Below are 21,820 nucleotides of genomic sequence, written 5' to 3'. Positions count from 1 at the left end.
TTAACATGAACATGTAGTGTCATATATAAACATCATCAAAGCTTCTCCCTTTAATGGGGCTTGTAGAAGGCTATGCTCATGAACATAGTGAATCTATCACATGCTTAATAACCACTTTATTGCCTGACCAGGTGGTGGCACAGTAGATAGAGCGTCGAACTGGAACACAGAAAACTCGGGTTCGAAACCCCGAGGTCACCAGCTTGAGCCCAGGTTCATCTGGTTTGAGCAAGGTTCACCAGCTTGAGCCCTAGGTCACTGGCTTGAGCAAGGGGTCACTCACTCTGCTGTAGTCTCCCCCCGTCAAGGCACATATGAGAAAGCAATCAATGAGAAACTAAGGTGTCACAGCGAAGAATTGATGCTTCTCATCTCCCTCCCTTCCTGTCTGTCCTTATCTGTCCCTCTCTCTGGGTCTCTCTGTCTCTGTCAAAACAAAACAAAACAAAAAACTCTGCACTTTATTGTGCAAGAGAAAATTTCGGTGGTTGACTTTAAAATCTCTCTCTCTCTCCAACACAAACACAGGATGTAGTCTTAGTATATATACTTAATATACTTACGGTTTTTGGGCTTAGTTTATATATTTTATTTATATTAATTTCATAATTTGGAGAACTGGTAATAACCTTTTCTTAAACTGAATGGAATTTTATCAATCTGGTTGCTAGCATTTCCATGACCTCCTTGGTCAGAGTAGGGACAGTAAGAAGGAAATTCCTGGTTGGCTGGATGGTGTATAGAGTTGGTATGTAGGTAGATTGAGACATCTTGAGGGCTAGGTAAAAACTGACACACTTTGAGACCAAACACACACACACACACACACACACACACACACACACACACCCAACAACAAAATAATTAAATGCCTCAAATAGCTGCTGGAGAGAAAGAGAAAAGACTACATTGGGATGTCCCTCTCAAAGGACCCTCCTCTCAAATCATTTGTGATTGAAAAAATAGCTCTCCCAAGATATGTACATTGATGAAGACATATGATTCATGTTGTTTGTTAAAAACTTTACTAAAATGCTCTAAGATGTCATTTAACTCAAACCCTTTAGTGCACATGCTTCCCTGCAACTCAATAAATTTTTGGGTCCACCTACCATATAAAAGCAATGCAGCAGAGTAGTAAAATAACTAAAGCAAAAAACTAGATGCAACTGTGACTTTACTGAATTATATTATACGACCTTCAAAATATCATTCAGATCAAAATAGCTAAAATTGCAGTTTAAAGTTCTGTGGGAAAGGAGAGATTACTTGGAAAAAGGAACTCTAAGAAGTCTTCCTAGAGTACTGCTATACAGTAGGATGTAGCTACTGAGCACTGAAATATGGCTAGTGAGACTGAGGAATTGAATTTACAGTTCACTCAGTTTAAATGTAGTCACATGTGACTTTTGTATACCATATTTGACAGCACCATCTTAGAGGATATGAGATTTGAGCTGGGGTTTAAGGAAGGATATGGAGTTTGATAGGTAGAGAAAATTAAAATTCCAAGTAATAGTCAATGCCTATGTGAGTTCATAGAGACAGGAAAGCTTCAAGCATGGCTAAGTGAAGATATACTATCTGGTAAGATTGGAATGAAAAGTGGGTTGCATGTTAAAGTGGAAGATAAAGTGGGAAAATGTAAAACTATGTGGCATCTTGAATGCAAGCCTGGAGAATATACACATATTAATTTCATGTTCAGTGGGGAGACAATGAAGGTTTTGGGAAGGTCGTTTGTTTGTTTAGTGAGAGAGAGAGTGGGACAGACAGGGACAGACGGAGAGAAAGGGAGAGAAATGAGAAACATCAACTCATAGTTTTGGCACCTTCATTGTGTCTGGACTGGGGGCTCCAGTTGAGCCAGTGACCCCTTGCTCAAGCCAGCAACAATGGAGTCATGTCTATGATCCCACACACAAGCCGGCAACCCCGTGTGCAAGCTGTGAACCCACACTTAAACCTCGGGGTTTTGAACCTGGGTCCTCAGCATCCCAGGTCAACACTCTATCCACTGCACCACTGCCTGGTCAGACAACATTGAAGTATTTTGAGCATGGTAAAAATATAAGTTGCTTGATATTTTAAAAAGGTAATCATCAGATAATGTGCAATACGGATCTGAAGGCTGTTCTGATTACCTATTGCTATATAACGAACCACGCTGCATGTAGTGGAATTAAACAGCAGCTATTTCGTTTTGCCTATGGGCTTTCTGGGTCAAGAATTTGGACAGAGCAAAGAGGATGACTTAGCTCTGCTCCATGATGTCTGACACCTCAGCTAGGGTGACTCAAACAGCTGGGCCTGGAATCACCCTCAAGCTTCACCCACATTTTGGCTCCTGGACTGGGATAACTCAAAGGCTGGCTTCAGCTACAACTGTTGACCAGAGTATCCATAGTTAGCCTCCCATGTGGCTTGGGCTTTTCACAGTTGGGTTCCAAAAAGAAGAAGAGGGATTGTTATAGACAGAGCATCTGGAGAGTGACCATTCCAAGAGAACCATGTGGAAGCCACTTGGTCTTTACTGATCTACCCTCAGAGTCACTTCTACTGTATTTTATTGGTTATAAATGAATTATTAAGGCCAGCCAGATAGCAGGATGAGAGATATTGTTGGGATTATTTCTGAAAAATGCAGTCTACCACAAAGGCCATAAAATGAGAGTTGAGAGATAATGAAGGCTTCAACCAGGAAAATGGAGGTGGGAAAAGGAGAAAAATGTAAGAACTGGATGACAGCATGGAATTAGAACTAGCAGTGATGAAAGAGGTAGTAAATGAGAAAGCCCAGGTGAGTGTGAAACTGAACCAACTTAAAAATTGCCAGTTAGAGATATGGGAAAGATAAGTTGGTTTGGAAAGTGGGAAAGGAGGCTGTTTCCTGGAAGTATATTTATCTTAGAGACCTGGTCAGATATTCTTGAGGAGGTATCAAGGAGGGCAGTTAGTAATGCAGGACTGGAGCTCTAAAGAAAGGTCAAAGAAAGTTAAAGCTGGAGACAGATTTGTGAGTGATGAGAGGTGGAGAAGATCAAAGGATTACATGTGGTAGGAATTTAATAAATATTTATTGACATAACTCTCTGTAGCTAGAACCAAAATTAGTGTTGGTAATGGGTTCAGGGAATTTTCTAAAGGAGAAGTGGGGGTCTAGGAATGGGGACCAAGAATTGAAGTGAAGCTATTTTACAATCAGCAAATGTATCACTATTTGTATTGGTTCATTCAGTAGCTACTCCAATGTCTTTCTAGGCTAGAAAACTGAAAACCATATTTCCCAGACTCTCTTGCAGCTAGGGTTCCTGAGCTGTGTTTCAGATTGTGCCAATCAGATGCGGAATACCAAATTTAGAACGCATAAATAAACAACCGCGAGGCAGGAATTGTGCTTCTGACATCCCTACTAGGAAGCCCAGTTGTGGAACATTTGTTTTCTACTGACAGCTGCAACATAAGTCTTAATATCATGGCCCCTCTTTCCATGATTTTGCTCTCCCCAGTTTTAGTTACCTGTGGTTAACTATGGTCCAAATATTAAACACAAACCCCTAGATATAAATAATCCATAAATTTTAAATTTTGAGCCATTCTGCATAGCATGATGAAGTCCTATGCTATCCCACTCTGTCCCACCTGGACATGAATCACCTCTTTGTCCCGTGTACCCATGCTGTACACATTCCCAACATTCTGGTTATTTAGCAGTCATCTTGGTTAGTAGATTGACTATCTGCTGTGGTGGTATCACAGTGCTTGTGTTCAAGTAACCCTTCTTTTACTTAATAATGGCCTCAAAGTTCAAAGGTAGTGATGGCTGGCAATTTGAATATGCCAAGGAAAAGCAGTAAAGTGCTTCCTGTAAGTGAAAAGGTGAGTGCAGTACAATAAGTATGTTGAGAGAGAGAACCACATACATGTAACTTACTATAGTACATTGTTATAATTATTCTATTTTATTATTATTAATATCTTACTGTGCCTAATTTTTAAATCAAACTTTATTATAGGTGTGTATGTACATTATTTATACTAAGTATTTGTTGGGTTTGGTACTATCTGTGGTTTCGGGAATCCACTGGAGATCTTGAAACATTGCCCTTACAGATAAGGGAGGATTACTGTATACTTAGTTATCAAGAGGCAGGCTACCCAGTAAAAGTTGTGTGGTTCTGAAGCTGGGCAGTTGTGATGGTGACTTCCCAGTAGGCAAGCAGCTTTCTGATTTTACATCTTCCTGACCCCAGGGAGGGCAGTGGTTCCCTTGTCCACCTAGGTCTGTAGTGTGGTTTAAGGAGTCATTCCTAAAATCTCAGCAGAGACTTTGCTTCTTCCATTCTGGAAATCTGTAAGACATTGAATGTCTCTTTATAAGGCCCTTTGTGCTTAAACTAGTAGAATGAATTATGTTCACTGTGAACCCCGACTGACACAGTAAGCAAGAGGCCCTGCTGTAGGTCCTGGAACCCCTTGTAGCAGCCACCTAAGAGAACCTTAGAAAAATAACTAATGAGAAAGATTTCAGAAAGCAGCCGTAAGTTACAGGGAAAACAGAGCAAATGGAATGGGGGATCAATTTTGGTGCCCCTGAAAGGGAGCATTTGAGTCTTAGTGATTCACAGAAGGTACAGAGTCTTTCCAACTGGAAACTAAACTACGATCCTAGACACCCCCCTCCCCCAAAAAAGGGCATCTTTTCTCAAAACCAAAGACCCATGCATAAGAGTCTTGCCAAACTAAAGGAACAGTGGTGACATTTTAAATGGAACTGGGGACATGCAGAGATCTGATATTTGTGTTAGTCTGTCCTCAGCTGGACCCTTACAGATATTGGACTAATATTTACCTATTTACTTATAACTGGACCCTTGAAATCCAAGGTAAATAGCTGAATCTGTGTGCCCCCTGGTGGTTTGGGGTGAGGGCAAGAGAGAGAAAAGAGTACTCTAGAAATAAAAAAGGGGGGGGGCTTGGATCCACACTATAATCCTTGAGGCAAAAACCCATCTTTCTCCTTGGGTGAAACAGACAGCAAACACCTCATATGGGACTGACGTTTTCACAAAAAGGCAAACAACAATCTGTAATGTAGCCAAATTATTCCAGACTTCTTATTTAATAATATCACTGCATACCCACATACACATTTGATTGTTTTTTCAGTAATAAAAAGAGACTTGCATTCACTCAGGGAATCTACTCTGATGGTTAAAAGGTTGTCCTCTGCCAGTGGACAGATAGCCGGGAGTGCTGAGGTCTCCAACTCAATCCTAAGGTCTCCAGCTTGAGCCCAAGGTCACTGGTTTCATCCTCAGTCAGGTACATATGAGAAGCAACTAATAGATGCACAACTATGCAGAACAAGTTGATGAATTGATGCCTCTCTCTCTCTCTCTCTCTCTCTCTTCCTCCCTCCTCCTAACCCCACCCCCTTTCCTATATATAAAATTTTTAAAAGGTTGTCCTCTGGAGTAGACAAAAATTACTTGGATTCGAGGCCAATAAGCAAGATCTTGGGCAAATTATTTAACCCTTCTGTGCTACAATTTCCCCATCTATAAAATAGGGTTAGTGGGAGACTCAAGTGAGATCCCATAGTATTGTAATTGGCAGCAGCATCAGTCTGCCAGCCACAGTCATATAAGTACATGATGAATATACTAGAAAGCCCGGCGGTCATACGAAATGACCACTGTTCTAGATATTATAAATTGTAATTAAAATGATTTGTGCAAAGGTGTCTGCTAATTCAAACTGAATTACCCAGGGCAGGCAGCGAGGACGCCCCTTTGCTTACTGCCCCATGGGGTTTCCCCCTTCTACTTGCTTAATTGCTTAAAGTAGAGTGCAATGAAAGAAACCACTGGAGGTACATTTCTTAAAAGCCACCGCTAGCTCAATAAATAAAGGTGATTTAAATATGTTTTAATCCTTTTTGCGTTTCTTTTTGCATTTCTCTCCTGCCTTTGTTCAAGGGACTCATTTTGTCGAGACAGGCTTTTTTGTCTTGCATCTGAGGCAAGCTTTGTTTCTATATGCTCATCAGTCTCATTTTGCCAAGAAAGACGCATTTGCTCTGCGACTGAAGCAAGCCTTGTCTTTCTCTACTCAGTGGTTTCTTTTTGTCGAGAAAGCCGTTTTTGTGCAGCTTTAGCTCCTTTTCTCTCCTCTTCAGTGCTGTATTTTCTAGGAGGCATTCTTAAAAGAAATTACGTTAAGACATAGTTTTTATGTAAAACAGATGATTGCCAATGCAAACAAATGTTCACCTTCCCCCTGACACGCTCAATTTGCGTTCAGCCTTAAATTGTTTCAAAAGCAAATGATTGCCAATGCAAACAAATGTTCACCTTCCCCCTGACACGCTCAATTTGCGTTCAGGCGTGGCAACTTCACCCCATTGGCTAGTACCGTTATGCAAGCAACCAATAAGCTATCGGTGACAGACACTTAAGCCGCATATAATAAAGAAGCACCTATATGTGCATAGACAGGGCATGAGCTGTGACCACCCAACAAACTACTACCAACAAACCAGAGCAGACCAGGATGCAAACCCATGACCTTATCAGTACTGTCTTCTCCAGCTAAATGAGCCAACCCAACCTCTTCCATCCAAGGGTACCAAACTTGGAGACTTGGGAACAGAGGGTCCAGAGTTTATTTGCACTTCTTACTTGCACACGGGATCTTTATTAGGTTTGTAGTCAAAGTAATTTTCCTATATATTAATGCACATTTTAATTTTATTGCTATATCCTGATAAAATTTCCAGAAATCTATATGTGTAAGATTATTGTTTAGCTTAAAAGAAAGATTTAGGCCTGACCAGGCGGTGGCACAGTGGATAGAGCATCGGACTGGGATGCCAAGGACCCAGGAGACTCCGAGGTTGTCAGCTTGAGCGCAGGCTTATCTGGTTTAAGCAAAAAGCTCACCATTTTGGACCCAAGGTCGCTGGCTCGAGCAAGGAGTTACTCGGTCTGCTGAAGGCCCGAGGTCAAGGCACATATGAGAGAGCAATCAATGAATAACTAAGGTGTTGCAATGTGCAACAAAAAACTAATGATTGATGCTTCTCATCTCTCTGTTCCTGTCTGTCCCTGTCTATCCCTCTCTCTGACTCTCTCTCTGTCTCTGTAAAAAAAAATTTTTTTTATCAGTTTCATCTCTTTTAAGCGATGCTACCACAAACAGCTAATAAGACATGGAGAATCTTTGATTTCAATACTCCTGTTCCCTATAGAACTATGGAAATACTGTGTGCAATACTCAGTTCTTTCCTCTGTTGTGTGATCTCAAGAGCCACCTCTCCTCCTTGGGTTTCACTTCCTTCATCAGTCCTCGATATCCTCCCCATTATTCTGGGACCCAGCTTTGGCTCCCCCATGATCTCTCTCTCTCTTCCTCAGTCCTGGAATCCAGATTCTCCAAGGACAGGGCACATACTTATCTCAGGGGTCCTCCACTGTGCCTGTGCTCAACTGGGCCAATATCTCTGCACTCGCTGAAGATTTGGTTCCTTATACACCTAGGGTAAAAGACAGAAGATAAAGCCACAGAATGGTAGCTTGGGCTTCTGCAGGCTCCAGCCGCATTCTTCAGTTCTTGGACTTCTCTGTGCCTTTATTTCTTCTCATATCAAGTGATTCTTGTCACAACTCAAAACACAGGGTCATTTTGAAGCTGAATTATAAGGTCTACCGGAAAGTGCTGTCCGTTTTTGGAATAAAACAAAATACAAATTTTTCTTACCGTCAATAAACTTTATTAAATAATATAATTGCCATTATTATTAATGATTTCTTGCCAGCATGAGGGCAATTTGTATATCCCATTTTTGAAAAATGTTTTATCTTTTGATGCGAAAAATTGAACCAGTGCTTGTTTGATATCTTCATTTTTGAATTTTTTTCCCTTCAAAAAATTTTGTAAGGACAAAAGCAAGTGATAAGCGGAGGGTGCTAAGTCCGGGGAATATGGTGGATGCAACAGACATGCTTATGTAGCATTTCTTCCTTGTTGAAATTTGTAAAAATTACAGTGGCGTAAATGAACTTTATCAGTAGCCATGAGTACACTATGGCTTCACACATAAGACTAGCGTGAATCAACTTTGTTTTAGTTAATTTGCTACGTCAGTATGTATACATTAAGTGATAAAAATAGAGAGGCACACATGCGCCAAACATGTGCTTACGTGTCGAAACTTGTTGTGATAGAAACAGAACTTTCCAGTAGACCTTATATTAATGGATAAACTAAATAGGAAAAGATGAGCTGCATAAAGGAAGGTTGGCATTATCTTTTCCTAAGATAATGACTATTGTAATAGGGCTTTGTGTTTAAAGATTACTCATATCCATGGCAGTGCTGTTGAAAGCAATTTTATATGCCCCAAAAGAACATGTGTATTTGGGGACCTCCCTCCCATGGTGGGTAGGTGGTATTTTAAGACTCCTTTTCCTGTCTCACATGACAGTGCCACAGCAGGACATGAGCACTGCCTGTCTCCTTACAAAACAAGAAGGTAAGGAGAGGGGCCACGTTTTGTCTGAGGAAGTCTGAGTGCCCGCAGAGTGGACTAGAAGGCAGGACCTAAGTATGTGAGGCTTGAAAGTGACCAAGTAAAAGACCTAGGACAAGCCTGGCATAAGCAGATATAAGCATCCTGAATTGCAAACAGTTTCTGACTTCACTTTTACACTGGACTCCCTGTCACTCTCAGCAATGACTTCACCTTGTATTTTCAAATAAATAAGAAGCTTCTCCTTGGACTTGGTTTGAGATTGCCCTAGTCAGAAGTTCTCTCCTGCAGTTACACCTGCTTGCTTCTCTCTCTGCCCGGGAAGGAAAGGTTCCTCTCATTAGAGGAAGCCTTCACAGCATTGATGAAAACCCTGTTTCTACCACCCACCTCTTTTCCCTAACATTTCCTTTTTACCACATCCTAAAACACAAAACACTTTGCGTTGACCCTGCTATCTGTTCTAGCTGCTTCTAAACTCATAATCTGCTTCCTGACCCCACATCAGCTCTAAAATTGGATTCTCAAAGCTTCCTCCTGAAGCCAATAGGCTTTCTTACTACCCTTTCCTGTCTGCCTCCACACCTCCCCCCATTGCCCTTGGACATGTCCTTTGGTCTTGATCTTTCTCCCATCTTCTTTTTCTTCTTCTTCTTCTTACTTCTCTTTTTCCTTTGGCTGCTTTGATGGCTGTCTTCCTCTGTTCATATTCTAATTGTGGTTCCTGCCCCCATCCCCAATTCTGTTGTAGCTTTTTTTCTATCTGCTTGATTTCTACTCACTCCCTTAAGCTCACTTATTCAGTCATCAAAAGGTTCCTAAGTCCATATCTCTAGCCCTATGGATCACTTGTACTGCCCACTTCCCCCATTTCCTGCTTTCTGCAAGCATTCCCAGCCCACATCTCAGACTCCATAGCCCCAAATTGCATTTCAGTACTTCTACTTAACTCCATTCTGTCTCCTTTCCTTCTTCTCCCACTGTTGTCAGTAATTGAATCATTCTTGCTGCCTTAGAGGCTAAAACAGGGATCCCCAAACTTTTTACACTGGGGGCCAGTTCACTGTCCCTCAGACTGTTGGAGGGCCGGACTATAAAAAAAACTATGAACAAATCCCTATGCACACTGCACATATCTTATTTTAAAGTAAAAAAAACAAAACGGGAACAAATACAATATTTAAAATAAAGAACAAGTAAATTTAAATCAACAAACTGACCAGTATTTTAATGGGAACTATGCTCCTCTCACTGACCACCAATGAAAGAGGTGCCCCTTCCAGAAGTGTGGCGGGGGCCGGATAAATGGCCTCAGGGGGCCGCATGTGGCCCACGGGCCGTAGTTTGGGGACCCCTGGGCTAAAACCTTAGTCCTTATGATTTTAACAGCTCTTTTGAGATATAATTATGTATTTATACAGTTCATTCATTTAAAGGGGTTTTTGGTCATCAAATCAGTTTTAGAATATTTCACCCCACCCAAAAGTAAATAAATAAATAACCAAACAAACAAACCTGTACTCATTAGAATGTCATTTCCTATTCTGCCTTCCTTACATTCCCAGCAACCACTAAACTACTTTCTCTCTCTGGATTTATCTTTTGACATCTTTATTATATGCAGCTTAAGTGTCTGTTTGTCGCCGATAGCTTATTGGTTGCTTGAGTAACTGTACTAGCCAATGGGGTGAAGTTGCCACGGCATTCAAATAGTCCTGCCTTCTGGCATACCACCTCACAATTGAGGTTAAAGATTGGAGCAATTATTATGCTGTTAAGAAATCTTAACACCAGAAGGGGTCTTTGCAATGGTACAAGACTAGAGGTTCTCCAGTTGAAAAATAATGTCATAATAGCTAAGTCTTCGACTGGCTCCTCTAAAGGTGAAATACATGTCATTCCAAGAATTGATTTGGCTCCATCTCAAACAGGGTTGCCATTTCAATTGAGAGGTAGACAATTTCCTGTAAAACTTGCCTTTGCTATGACCATCAATAAGTCTCAGGGCCAAACGCTTAAGTGTGTTGGCATTTTTTTACCTGAGCCTGCATTTGGACACGGTCAACTTTATGTTGCCTGTTCAAGAGTTCGTGAAAGAATAGACGTAAAATTAAAAATAATTGATGGTCCTCTGCAAGGTGAGCTTAAAAATGATGGAAGGATCTACACAAGAAATATTGTGTACAAAGAGATCTTTGACATGTGAATTAACATTTTATTATTTAAATCACCTTTATTTATTGAGCTAGTGGTGGCTCTTAAGAAATGTACCCGCCAGTGGTTTCCTTCATTGCACTCTACTTTAAGCAATTAAGCAAGTAGAAGGGGGAAACCTCGTGGGGCAGTAAGCAAAGAGGCGTCCTCGCCACCTGCCCTGGGTAATTCAGTTTGAATTAGCAGACACCTTTGCACAAATCATTTTAACTACAATTTATAATATCTAGAACAGCAGTCATTTTGTATGACCGCCAGGCTTTCTAGTTTCATATAAATAGAAACATACCATATGTGATCTTGTATGATTTTCTTTCACTTAGCATAATGTTTCAAAATTCATTCATGTCCTAACAATTATGTATCAGTATTTCATTCTTTTTATAGCTGAATAATATTCTATTATATAAATGTAACACATTTTGTTTATCCATTCATGGTTGATGGACTTTGGGTTATTGCTACCTTTTGGTTATCATGAGTAATGCTGCTATGAACACTCATGTACAAGTTTTTGTGTGGACATATATTTTCAATTCTCTTTAAGATGCACATAGAAACAGAATTATATCTCCATGTTTAACATTTTGAGAACTGCCAAATTATTTTTCAAAGTGGATGTACCATATTACATTCCTATCAGTAGTACTTAAGAGTTCCAATTTCACCACATCCTTGGCAACACTTCTTATATTTTTCATCATAGCCACGGTAATGGATGTGAAGTGGTGTCTCATTGCAGTGTTGATTTGTATCTCAGTGGTGGCTAATGATATTGAGTACCTTTTCATGTGCTTATTTGCCTTTTGTATATCTTCTTTAAAGAAATGTCTAATCAAATCCTTCACCTATTTTAATTGGGTTAGTTGTCTTTTTATTGTTGAGTTGCAAGAGTTCTTTATACATTATGGACACGTCTAATTAGATATATAATTTGAAAATATTTTCTTCCATTCTATGGGTTGTCTTTTTCATTTTATTGATGGGATTTTTGAAACATTGTTTTAAATTTTGATAAAGTTAATGTTTTTCTTTTGTCACTTGTGCTTTTGGTGTACCTAAGAAGGCTTTGCCTAACCCAAGGTCATTAAGATTTATTCCTATATTTTCTTCTACAAGTTTTATAGTTTAACTCTTACATTTAGGTCTATGATTCATGTAATCTTATGTACAGTGTAAGGAATATGTCTAACATCATTCTTACATGTGGATATCCAGTCATCCCAGCACCATCGGGAAAAAGAGGGATTTAAAAATTTTTTTCCTTTTGTTTTATCTCTCATTCCAACCTGTCATCAAGTTTTGTTCTTTTTCTCTTTAAAATATCTGTTAACCTTTCATTACCAGGACTGTTCCCAGCCAAAGCCTTCTCTATCTCACACCTAGATGACTGAATCTGCCTCTCTCCTTCCAAGCTCTCAGCAAAGCCAACCCTCATAGGGATGGAAAGTTAAGAAATGGAATTGAATTTTTGTAATTCACCTCCTCTGGAGCCTACAATAAATTCCTACCCCATATAGCATCAGGTCCAAGCTCCTCTGCCTGACTTCTCTAATCCATCCCTACTGTATCAACACCGGCAAAGATGTAAAATTTTATCTTCCATGTTTATTCAGCTACTCATTAAAGGAGGAATTCCCTTTCCTTGCTGTCCTTCCACCCCACCTCCATCACCTTCCTTTCTATGCACCCCTTAAAGGCTTCTCCAAGCTCCAGCTCCTTGGTAAACCTCCCTTAACTCCTCCAGCTTCCACCAATGCTCTCCTGAATCCCTGCTGCATTTGTGTGCTAGAGCAGCAAACAATCACTGTGCAAATGACAGTGGTACACAGAATTCCACTCTACCACCCAACACTGTTGAGCAATTATTGAGCAGCTACTAAAGTTCACAGCACTGTAGGCATGACGCATTTCATCTACACACTATTTCCTCCTGCCATTGAATGGGGGTAATGGGAGTCAGATGGAAGATCCTCCTAGATCTAGAATTCCATGCCTTCCTCCATGCTATATTGACTCAGTTTTGAAGTTCAAGCTTAAAATTAACTCCAGGTTTCCAGTGGAGGGAACTTTCCAAAACTAAGCTAGCGTGTTCGAAAGATCCCAGCATTATCAGTTTTTGCCACATGAACGCACTGGGCCTATTAATGATCAGACCCCAGTTTAGGGCATGTGTGATTGGGTCTGCAGCTTAAGCTACGAATGTCAAAGTTAATTTAGACAATATTGCAACCCCTCCCTGATCCCACCATTAAAAAAAAAATCTTTCAAATTGAAGAGGCAAAGTTTGATTCCTTCCAGTTGAGAGCTAAAAACAATAGGAGCTTTCTGCTCTAGTACGACTTCAAAGAGCTGCTGAGCAACTGCTCTCAGAATACGAGGTTGTAGTGACTTAAGGTACGCTCAGACATCCTCCTGAGACTCAGTGCCCCCTTAGCACAAGAGAAATTCTGCCCCCTTTCCTGCCAGCACCTGAATAAAGCAACGACTCGTACTTGTTAACTAGGCCCATGAGGAGAACTGGAAGTTGAGCCTTCGGCAGAGAGGGGGCAAGATCTGGGCGCTTAAGCAACAGTAAAGAGCCAATCAACTAAGAAATTGTTGAAATGACCTAAATAATGTGTGTATTTAAAAAAAAAATCAACTGGAGATGGTCTGACTGGCTGCTTCCAGAGGCGTGACTCCAGAATGCTGCAAGAAAATGCCTGAGGCAAGGTACTAGGCTGGGTTGCTCAGGAAACTTTTTTTCTGGAGTGCATCCGAGAGCGCGCTGAGCAAGTCCGCCCATCGCACGAGTGCCTCATCCGGTTCACTTACCCGCCTCTTTTCTCAGGTGGCATCCAGACGGCAGTTTGCCTACTGCCCGCAACGAAGAAATTGCATTGCAAACTTCCTACCTTGGAACCCTGCTGCTTGGAGAGCCGGGTGGAGTGCGCATCTTCTGCGCAAGCGGCCGCCAGGAGGCTGTTACTCAACCTCCCCGAGGCACCACGGTTCCAGTTTGCTCCCTATTTGCAGCTCCCTCCACCCCCTACCCTACCCCACCCCAACCTCCGCCCTGGGGCTGCAGGACCACAGTGGAGTTCCCGGTTCTCCGGTGCAGAAACACCCCCACCAACAAAAGAAAGCCCATTAAATCTTCCCTCCTGTGAACTCGCACCCCAACGGACACCTCTTTGAACTGGCCCCCGCCCTCGCTGCCCCCGCGCCGTCTAAGGCGGACTAGTCCCTGCCGGCTCCCTCCCTCCCGCCCCGCTGCGCACTTTCGCGTCGTGCTTGGTCTTTGATGTTTCTTTACATTGCGGCACAGCAGCCACACGCTCTTCCCGGTGTGGGGCTTTGTGTAACACAACTGACATTTGGCCTTGCTACCTGTATCTCTTGGTGATTACAACAAATTTCTAAAATAAAGTACTTTGATCTGCCGTCGTTGCATTTTTAATGGGTGCTGGGAACATTACTTCATTAAGAATAAGTTTTTCGGGAGCACGGAATGCAAAGAGAGGGAGGCTAAACAGCAGTTTGTAAAAGCCTCTCCAAACTTCGCGCCTGGGAGGGCTGGAATCCTGGGGGGTTTTCATACGTGGAAATGAAGCCAAGAGCAAGGATTTCGAACACTCTGGGAGAGCCTGCTGCGCGTTGTCCCAGCACTGTCTTAAAGAGTTTGTACATATTACGCCGTCTTTTCAGCCTACAAACATTCTACAGGTGGGCACTACTATCACCCCCATTTCACGCATTGGGAAACGAAGGCACAAGGAGATTTAGTAACTTGTCAAAGTTACCAACTAGAAAGTGGAAATTTGGGTCCAGATTTTCAGAGTCTGAGCTCTTAACCACTAAGCCATCACTCGGTTTCACCCTGCTGGCCACTAGTGGTGGTTTCATTGGCGAAATGGGGACATCTTAGCGAAAAAGTTCTCTCCTGTAACAACCATGGAGATGTGAATTGGCCTTTCCTGCCTTTCTGTTAAAATAGCGAACAGATTCGGCAAGTGAGAATGCCTTCCAGCCCGTTGGCCCAGCCTCCCGGGGACACGGGGGTGTCTAAGAGCTCAGAGAATTGCGACAGGAACCACGCTAAGGGACCAGACCCGCTCGGCTCGCGCAGACAGGTGCGGGCACGGCTGTGCGCAGCCGGACTCCCTGGAATCTGACTTCCGTCCGGGAAAGAGTTCCTTCTGGTTCCAGGCTTCTCGGGGACTCGACTCCCTGGACTGAGCGTGAGAAAGGAAAAGTCTGCCCCACCACGGAGCAAAACGCTAAGCTTCCTACCCTCCCCCTCTCCCAGAGCACCCGAACGTCATTTTCAGGACCCAGACCAAGCTGTGTGGTCACTGCTCAGTGTTCCCGGGTGACACCTTTTTGGAGAAAAGGTGTGAGTGTGAGGACAGGGCGTGCGAAGTGCTCATAGTAGCTAGAGTAGTTGCGGTCCATTTATCTCAAGCAAGATGTTTCTATTTCACTGACGAGCCCTGGGCCTGGAGACACCTAAGCCTGGTGGCTTCGTGTCCCGACCCCTTGGTGAATGCTGAAGGCGCCGATATATTCCAGCTAGACTCCGAATCAGAAGCCTGTTGGAGTCGAGTCACCCAGTCCCTTCTGTCACTTCAGGCCCGTCCACAGTGCGGTCCCTGGAAGGACGATGAGCAGGAAAAGGCCGGGTGCGAGACGGCTTGGAAGACCCCTGCACCACCCGCGGACTGGGAGAGAGGACACTATCTGCAGGGAAGCCGGACGTGGAGCCCGGTCTGCCAGACACAGGAGGCCCGTGCGCCGCTGCCGCACGGAGGGAGGCCTCAAAGCTGTTCCGGATCTGTAAGTCCCCCCAGTGCGTGGGGACCTGGCGGCCCTCCGCCCACCTCCTCCAGCTTCCTCTCGCACACACCCCCACCCCCACCACCCAATGGGGGGATCTTGTGGTCCGTACAACTCCCGCAGGACCCGCTATGCACTCTTGGCAGGAAGAAGGCAGTTGGCCTACAGTTCCTCCTCGGCCGGTCATGGACGGTCAGCGAGGGTTTGGAGGGGTCACACCCTGGTGAGCATTTCCCTGGCCCGGGCGAAGCACGCCCCGGTCCTGAAAAACTTCTTTCCAAAGGTGATGAGAACAACCTTTTTTTATTGACTTTCCATTCCAACCAAAGAACTATTTATTCTGTGTCTTTTTTTCGAGAAAGGAACTTTATTTTTAGTTCCTTGAAAGGACAGTGCGGCTTGCAAGAGCGCGCACTTGCCCGGCAGGGCTCAGGGCGCGTACCTGCCAGCCTTGCTGGGGGCTTTCGGTGGGGCCTAACAACGGTCAGCGCCTCCCTCTGCGGTGCAGGGCTGCCGGCTCGGGGAGAGAAGAAAAACAGAACAGCATTTCTTCCCTCTTGTATATATTCTGGGTTGCTCTGGGTGTCCTGCCAAACTCGGCTTTGGGAGTCAAGGCGGCACGGGTATTTTTCCCAGGCTCACTATATGCAAAAGTTGTGGCCCGAGAAAACTTCCAGGTCGCCAGTAGGAACGTCCCCAGAGAACCCCAGTCGCTTGTCAAGCGGGCGGCAGCGAAGTGTGCGCACCACCCACTGCCGCCCTGGGCGGCCGCTCGACTCCGCCCAGGGTCACAGCCTCGCCTCCGGCTTCGCCACGACCGGCTAGGCGCACGCGGCGGGCGGGGCGAGGTACGTCCCACGTCCCGCCCCGAGAATTCCCTTGGGTCCGTGGTCTGCGCACGTTGTTCCATTGTAGGGTGTGTAAGTACGAGGCGCGGAGAATTACCCTCATCTCTGTCTCAAAGTCCGCGCTTGGAAGTCGAAGGCAGATTTTTCTGGAGATAACAAAGACACTTTGTCACTTTGGGCGCTGCCTCCGTGCAAATCTTTAATTGTAAAGGAGTGGGGGGAAGGGAATAGAGTGTCTCAAGCAACCAAGCGCGGGTCTCCAGGCGGCAAGGCCCCCTTTGATCAGGAAAATCCAATTATTTGTGTATATACATTTCCCACATAGTGATTACTTCATTAATTGTCCCGCCTTTATCTCCTCCCTTCCCATCCCCCCCTAATAATCAGTTCTTTTATCCAGACCAACAAACACACCATAGGAGCTTTGTGGATTCAAAGGATTTGCTTTCGCTTCTGAAAGAGCCGCTATTCTTTGATGATTGGGTAGCGGCAAACTTCAAAGCCATAAATCTTCCCTCTGACTGGCTGGCGGCCCAGCAAAGTCCTTATCAAATTCTTGGAGGTGATCCTGAAGCGCTCAGAGCGCACGCGGGGCGAGCGAGCCGGTGCGGCGAGGGGTGCGGGCAGGGAGGGTCCCAGCGCGCAGAGCGAGCGCGGGCGAGGCACTCTGGGCGGCCGTTCTTCCGCGCCTTCGGGTCTCCATGCCTCGGCTGCGCCCTGCTCGGCAGCCAACCGTCTGCAAACTGTAGCTATGGCCGCCGTTGCAGTCCTCCGGAACGACTCGCTGCAGGCCTTCCTCCAGGTCAGGGTTGGGCTCCAAGGGGGCGAGAAAGAGGTGGGAAGGGGTCCTGTATAGATCTCTCCTGGTAATTAGTGCACCCTGAATCTCAGAAGGAGCCTACTCTGTGGATGCCACAGGAGTCAGACTTAGGGGTGCCCACGCCAACTTCACACTTAACCTTGGTGTAAAAGAGTGTGGCCTTTGGGGAAAAGACGCGTGAATCCGGGGATGGTACAGGGGGTGCGTCTGGCTGAGAACAAGGCTCGAACTAATCCAGCTGGGCCCTCTTGCTGATTTCAGCCTGAGGCGGACGGGGGAGGAGCCCGAGAGTAGCGTGGAAACGGGGCTTAAAAGATGAGAGGGAGGGCGCACGAGCAGTCCGCTTGTGGGTGTTTCCAGGCCTGTTCTGACCGTGGAGCCAGGAGTCGCGGGTTGAATTCCCTCTCTCCTCCCACTTTGTGCTTGGTTCCTCTAAGACTGGCTGGCGTCTCTTTAAACCAAGTACAGTAGTTTAACGGGAAGCGCTCGTGCGCTCCGCGTGCGGGTAGCGCAGCCACCAAAAGTTTTCCGGGACTCGTGGGTGCGTGCATGGAGTGCGGTGGCGGGGGAGGGGCAGTGGGACAGGGGAGGGTCGACAGTATAATAGCTGATGTGGGGGGTAGGGGGCTGGCCTGGAAAACGCGCTTGAAGCGCTAACCTTTTGTCTCTTCTCTGCCCTGCCGCGCCGCCCATGCAGGACCGCACCCCCAGCGCCTCCCCGGACCTGGGCAAGCACTCACCCCTGGCGCTGCTGGCCGCCACCTGTAGCCGTATCGGCCAGCCGGGCGCTGCGGCGCCCCCGGACTTCCTGCAGGTGCCCTACGACCCAGCGCTGGGCTCGCCCTCCAGGCTTTTTCACCCGTGGACCGCTGACATGCCGGCGCATTCGCCGGGCGCGCTGCCGCCCCCACACCCCAGTCTGGGGCTGACACCGCAGAAAACGCACCTACAGCCGTCCTTCGGGGTGGCGCACGAGCTGCCGCTCACACCCCCTGCTGACCCCTCGTACCCCTACGAGTTCTCACCGGTCAAGATGCTGCCCTCCAGCATGGCAGCACTGCCCGCCAGCTGCGCGCCTGCCTATGTGCCCTACGCTGCCCAGGCCGCGCTACCGCCCGGATATTCCAATTTGCTGCCCCCGCCACCACCGCCACCGCCTCCCACGTGCCGCCAGCTGTCCCCCAACCCGGCACCGGACGACCTCCCATGGTGGAGTATCCCGCAGGCAGGCACGGGTCCGGGGACCTCCGGAGTTCCGGGGGGCAGCCTGTCGGGCGCCTGTGCTGGCGGGCCCCATGCGCCCCGCTTCCCTGCCTCAGCGGCCGCTGCTGCTGCTGCCGCTGCCCTGCAACGGGGCCTGGTGTTGGGCCCGACGGACTTCGCGCAGTACCAGAGCCAGATAGCCGCGCTGCTGCAGACCAAGGCCCCCCTGGCGGCCACGGCCAGGAGGTGCCGCCGCTGCCGGTGCCCCAACTGCCAGGTGGCGGGCGGCGCCCCCGAGGCAGAGCCAGGCAAGAAGAAGCAGCACGTGTGCCATGTGCCAGGCTGCGGTAAGGTGTACGGCAAGACATCGCACCTGAAGGCGCACCTGCGCTGGCACACGGGCGAGCGGCCTTTCGTGTGCAACTGGCTCTTCTGCGGCAAGAGTTTCACGCGCTCAGACGAGCTGCAGCGGCACCTGCGGACTCACACCGGCGAGAAGCGCTTCTCCTGCCCCGAATGCGGCAAGCGTTTCATGCGCAGTGACCATCTAGCCAAGCACGTCAAGACTCACCAGAATAAGAAGCTCAAAGTTGCTGAGGTCGGAGTCAAGCGGGAGGACATGCGGGACTTGTGAGCCCACCCGGGTGCGACTCTAGGCCTATCCCGCCTTGGACTCCCCAGCACCTGTTCGGGGAGACCCCAGGGGCCTGTGAGCAGCTGGCGGAGGGGAGACCCAACAGAGGACCTGCCCCTTTCTGCTGTCTCCTTCCCACAGGGATGCCAGGCTCCCAGTTCCCCGGGCCTGGCCCTCGGACAGGGACTCAGTGCCCAGGAGGAGCAGGGGAGGTAGGGTTGGAAGCTCTGCATCACGGGCGGGGGAGGGGGGAAAGGCAGTTTCAAGCTCTGAACCATTCCCACTGTCTAAGAGACCTTCAGTTTCGGGGGACCACCTTGGGCTGACTTTGTATATAGAAAACGCTGCTGAATTAAAAGCGGAAGGACCTTAGGAGAGTTGACATAGCGCTGGGTCTTTTGTTAGGACAGGGCCAGGCTTTGTACAGGTTATTTAATAGCTTGTTAAAGAATAATTATAATAATTACAACATTAATAAAAATGTTACTTTTGTCCTCAGCTCCATGCAGAGCTACAGCATGAAATGTCTATGTAAAGCAATCGGCAGTTGCAGAGTGAAAATAAATACGTTAACTCCAGGGTCACCTCGGGAAGACCCCGCTGAGCCGGTCTCATTTGATCTTTTCTTCTTCTGGGAGGCTTTACAAAGCGGTCAGGTTTCACCAGGAATTTGGAGGTTCCTGGAGGCTGCATACGTTGGAGGCTTCTTTGGTTTGAAAGGTTCTGGGGGAAGCGTGTTGTGTGTGTGCGTGGATAGGGGAAGTAAGGCAGCAGTTTTGTGGTAAAATAGATTTGGGCAAGGTTTCCCAATCAAACCCTGAGTTTGTTATGTGGCCTTAGGACTTGACCAGAGACTGCTGGGCTTCTCTTAGAAGTTTGATGCTAGTTGCACATACAGTACACTTTCTTTTTATTTGGCAAATTCCCTGTGGCTTTCCACTTGTTGGTATTCTAGGGAGGGAGGTCACACTCATCTGATCTTCCTCCTGGCAGCTGGCTATGCTGGGGTCTGGAGAGGTTCTAGCGACTCAAGAAACTGGTCACAGATGAGATTTTTGAAGAGTTACAGAAAAGCTGGGCGCTCTTATTCAGGTTGTTCTCTGCCCAGGAAAGAAGCAGCCCTCCTGCATTTCAGTGCGCCATCATGATATACAATGTTGTCTTGCTTGTTTTCGTCTTAATCATTTTGCTGTGCAAGCCTTAAATCTTGTTTCACAATAGTCTTGTTTCTGGCTAGGCCTGGGAGTTTAGTTCTATTTGGTATCTTGGGATTTTAATCATTGAAGTAGACTTAAGATTTTTCTCAGAGAGAGGCCAGGAATACTCAAATCTAGGTTTCTCTCCTGACTCTAAAATTTGAACTTGTAAAGTTTACAAATTTTTTTCAAGTGTCTCACGTCAGCTAGCTCTTTGATGTTTTCTCATATTGAGTTTTTAAACATGAAACAACCCTAAATCTGATACTTTAGACTTAATGAACAGAAACATTATAAACTTTATTAATATTTTAAACTAGCATCAACGCCAAATTTCAGTGAAACCAAATCTTTTCATGGGAGTAGAAGTGTATACAAATTGATAGGATTTCACAGTGTTTACAAACTGCTGTCACCTTGCCTTTTGTTTGAAGTCAAAGTGAAGGGTAAATTCTTAAAAGCTGTGAGGGTTTTACCTAGAGACAGACTTACTGTATTAAGTAAAACACAAAACATCAACATAATTGCCATTAAAATTACGTTACACTCCCAAGAAATAGCATTTTTCCTCTGTTAACTTGGGACAAGGTAGTAAATGAACATTAGAATCATTGTGAAATATGCCTTTAGAACCAGTTACTCTCATTAGAGATTTTGGAAGTAGTTAATGACAGGTTTCTTCAGGGTTTTCTACCAGGGAAGGGCAGTTTGTGTTAGCTAAATTTTCAAGGATGTGGCAGTTTTGCGAGCAGTAGGTATAAGCAAGATGCTACAGAGTAACATTAATACACCTAGATGTGTAGTCTTAATCTAAATCAAGATTCTTGAGAATCATTTCTATGAAGAGTTACAGAAACTCTCACATCTGAACCATATCCTGGGATCAACTTCAGTGCAAGAAGAGGTTTTTTGGCAGATAGAGGAATCCTTGTTAGTGAAAAGACCAAGGGCTTTTGACTCAGAAAAGTTGAAGTGATCCTTTCTTAAGGAAGAGAATGCCCTTGGTAGAGAAAGAAAAGTGGCAATTTTGAAATGAGTCTACTAGCTATTATTGACAGCTATGAATATTTAGTATCCAAATAGATGAAGAGTTAAAGATAGTTTCCTTAGAAATTTAACTTTGTGCTTACTGAGGGAAAAATACATAAAATATATAATATTTAGAATCGAAATAGGTGAAGTGACAAAGATAATTTTCTTATAACTATAACTTTGTGATTGTTATGAGAAACTAAAATATATGGAATTTATCTAAAATAGAGTATAATTTTTAAAAGAATAAACTAATTTGGTGATATAACTTTCTTATATTTTCACTTAATTGAACAGTCTCTGGACTAATTGCACAGCTGAAAGATTGTTCCTTATTGTACCACTGCAAAATCTGTTTCAACTGCTTTAGAAAGTTTTTGCCATTATTCAAGTAGAAGCCAGAAAACCACAATAATATATTATTGTCCAAGTGTAGGAAAAGTATGTCATGTCTGTACTGAAAAATAAGCTAATAAATGCTCAGAGATATAAGTGACTATTCAGAAATGTACTAGATTATAT

General features: G+C 45.3%; 1 protein-coding gene across 2 annotated transcripts; it reads left to right on the top strand.

Moving 5' to 3' along the window:
* The first annotated feature begins 16,998 nt into the window (after positions 1 to 16,998).
* On the top strand, positions 16,999 to 19,669 carry SP5 (Sp5 transcription factor). 2 transcript variants are annotated; one of them, XM_066280097.1, is made up of 2 exons: positions 16,999 to 17,215; positions 17,931 to 19,669. In XM_066280097.1, the coding sequence occupies exons 1-2, from the start codon at positions 17,165 to 17,167 to the stop codon at positions 19,068 to 19,070; spliced, it is 1,191 nt and encodes a 396-aa protein (XP_066136194.1). In that variant the 5' UTR covers positions 16,999 to 17,164; the 3' UTR covers positions 19,071 to 19,669. The 2 variants fall into 2 exon arrangements, with proteins under 2 accessions (XP_066136194.1, XP_066136195.1); XM_066280098.1 differs by lacking the exon at positions 16,999 to 17,215 and adding an exon at positions 17,424 to 17,774.
* Positions 19,670 to 21,820: the final 2,151 nt, after the last annotated feature.

This window comes from Saccopteryx bilineata, chromosome 5 (assembly GCF_036850765.1).
Source record: "Saccopteryx bilineata isolate mSacBil1 chromosome 5, mSacBil1_pri_phased_curated, whole genome shotgun sequence".
Taxonomy (NCBI): domain Eukaryota; kingdom Metazoa; phylum Chordata; class Mammalia; order Chiroptera; family Emballonuridae; genus Saccopteryx; species Saccopteryx bilineata.
This window is presented reverse-complemented; position numbering and strand designations above follow the sequence as displayed.

What these genes read in the sequence shown, in the direction of transcription:
- SP5 (XM_066280097.1), top strand. Translation starts at nt 17,165, where the DNA reads ATGGCCGCCGTTGCAGTCCTCCGGAACGACTCGCTGCAGGCCTTCCTC. An exon ending in CGCTGCAGGCCTTCCTCCAG is followed by an intron (nt 17,216 to 17,930) that starts GTCAGGGTTGGG and finishes CCGCCCATGCAG; the next exon opens with GACCGCACCCCCAGCGCCTC.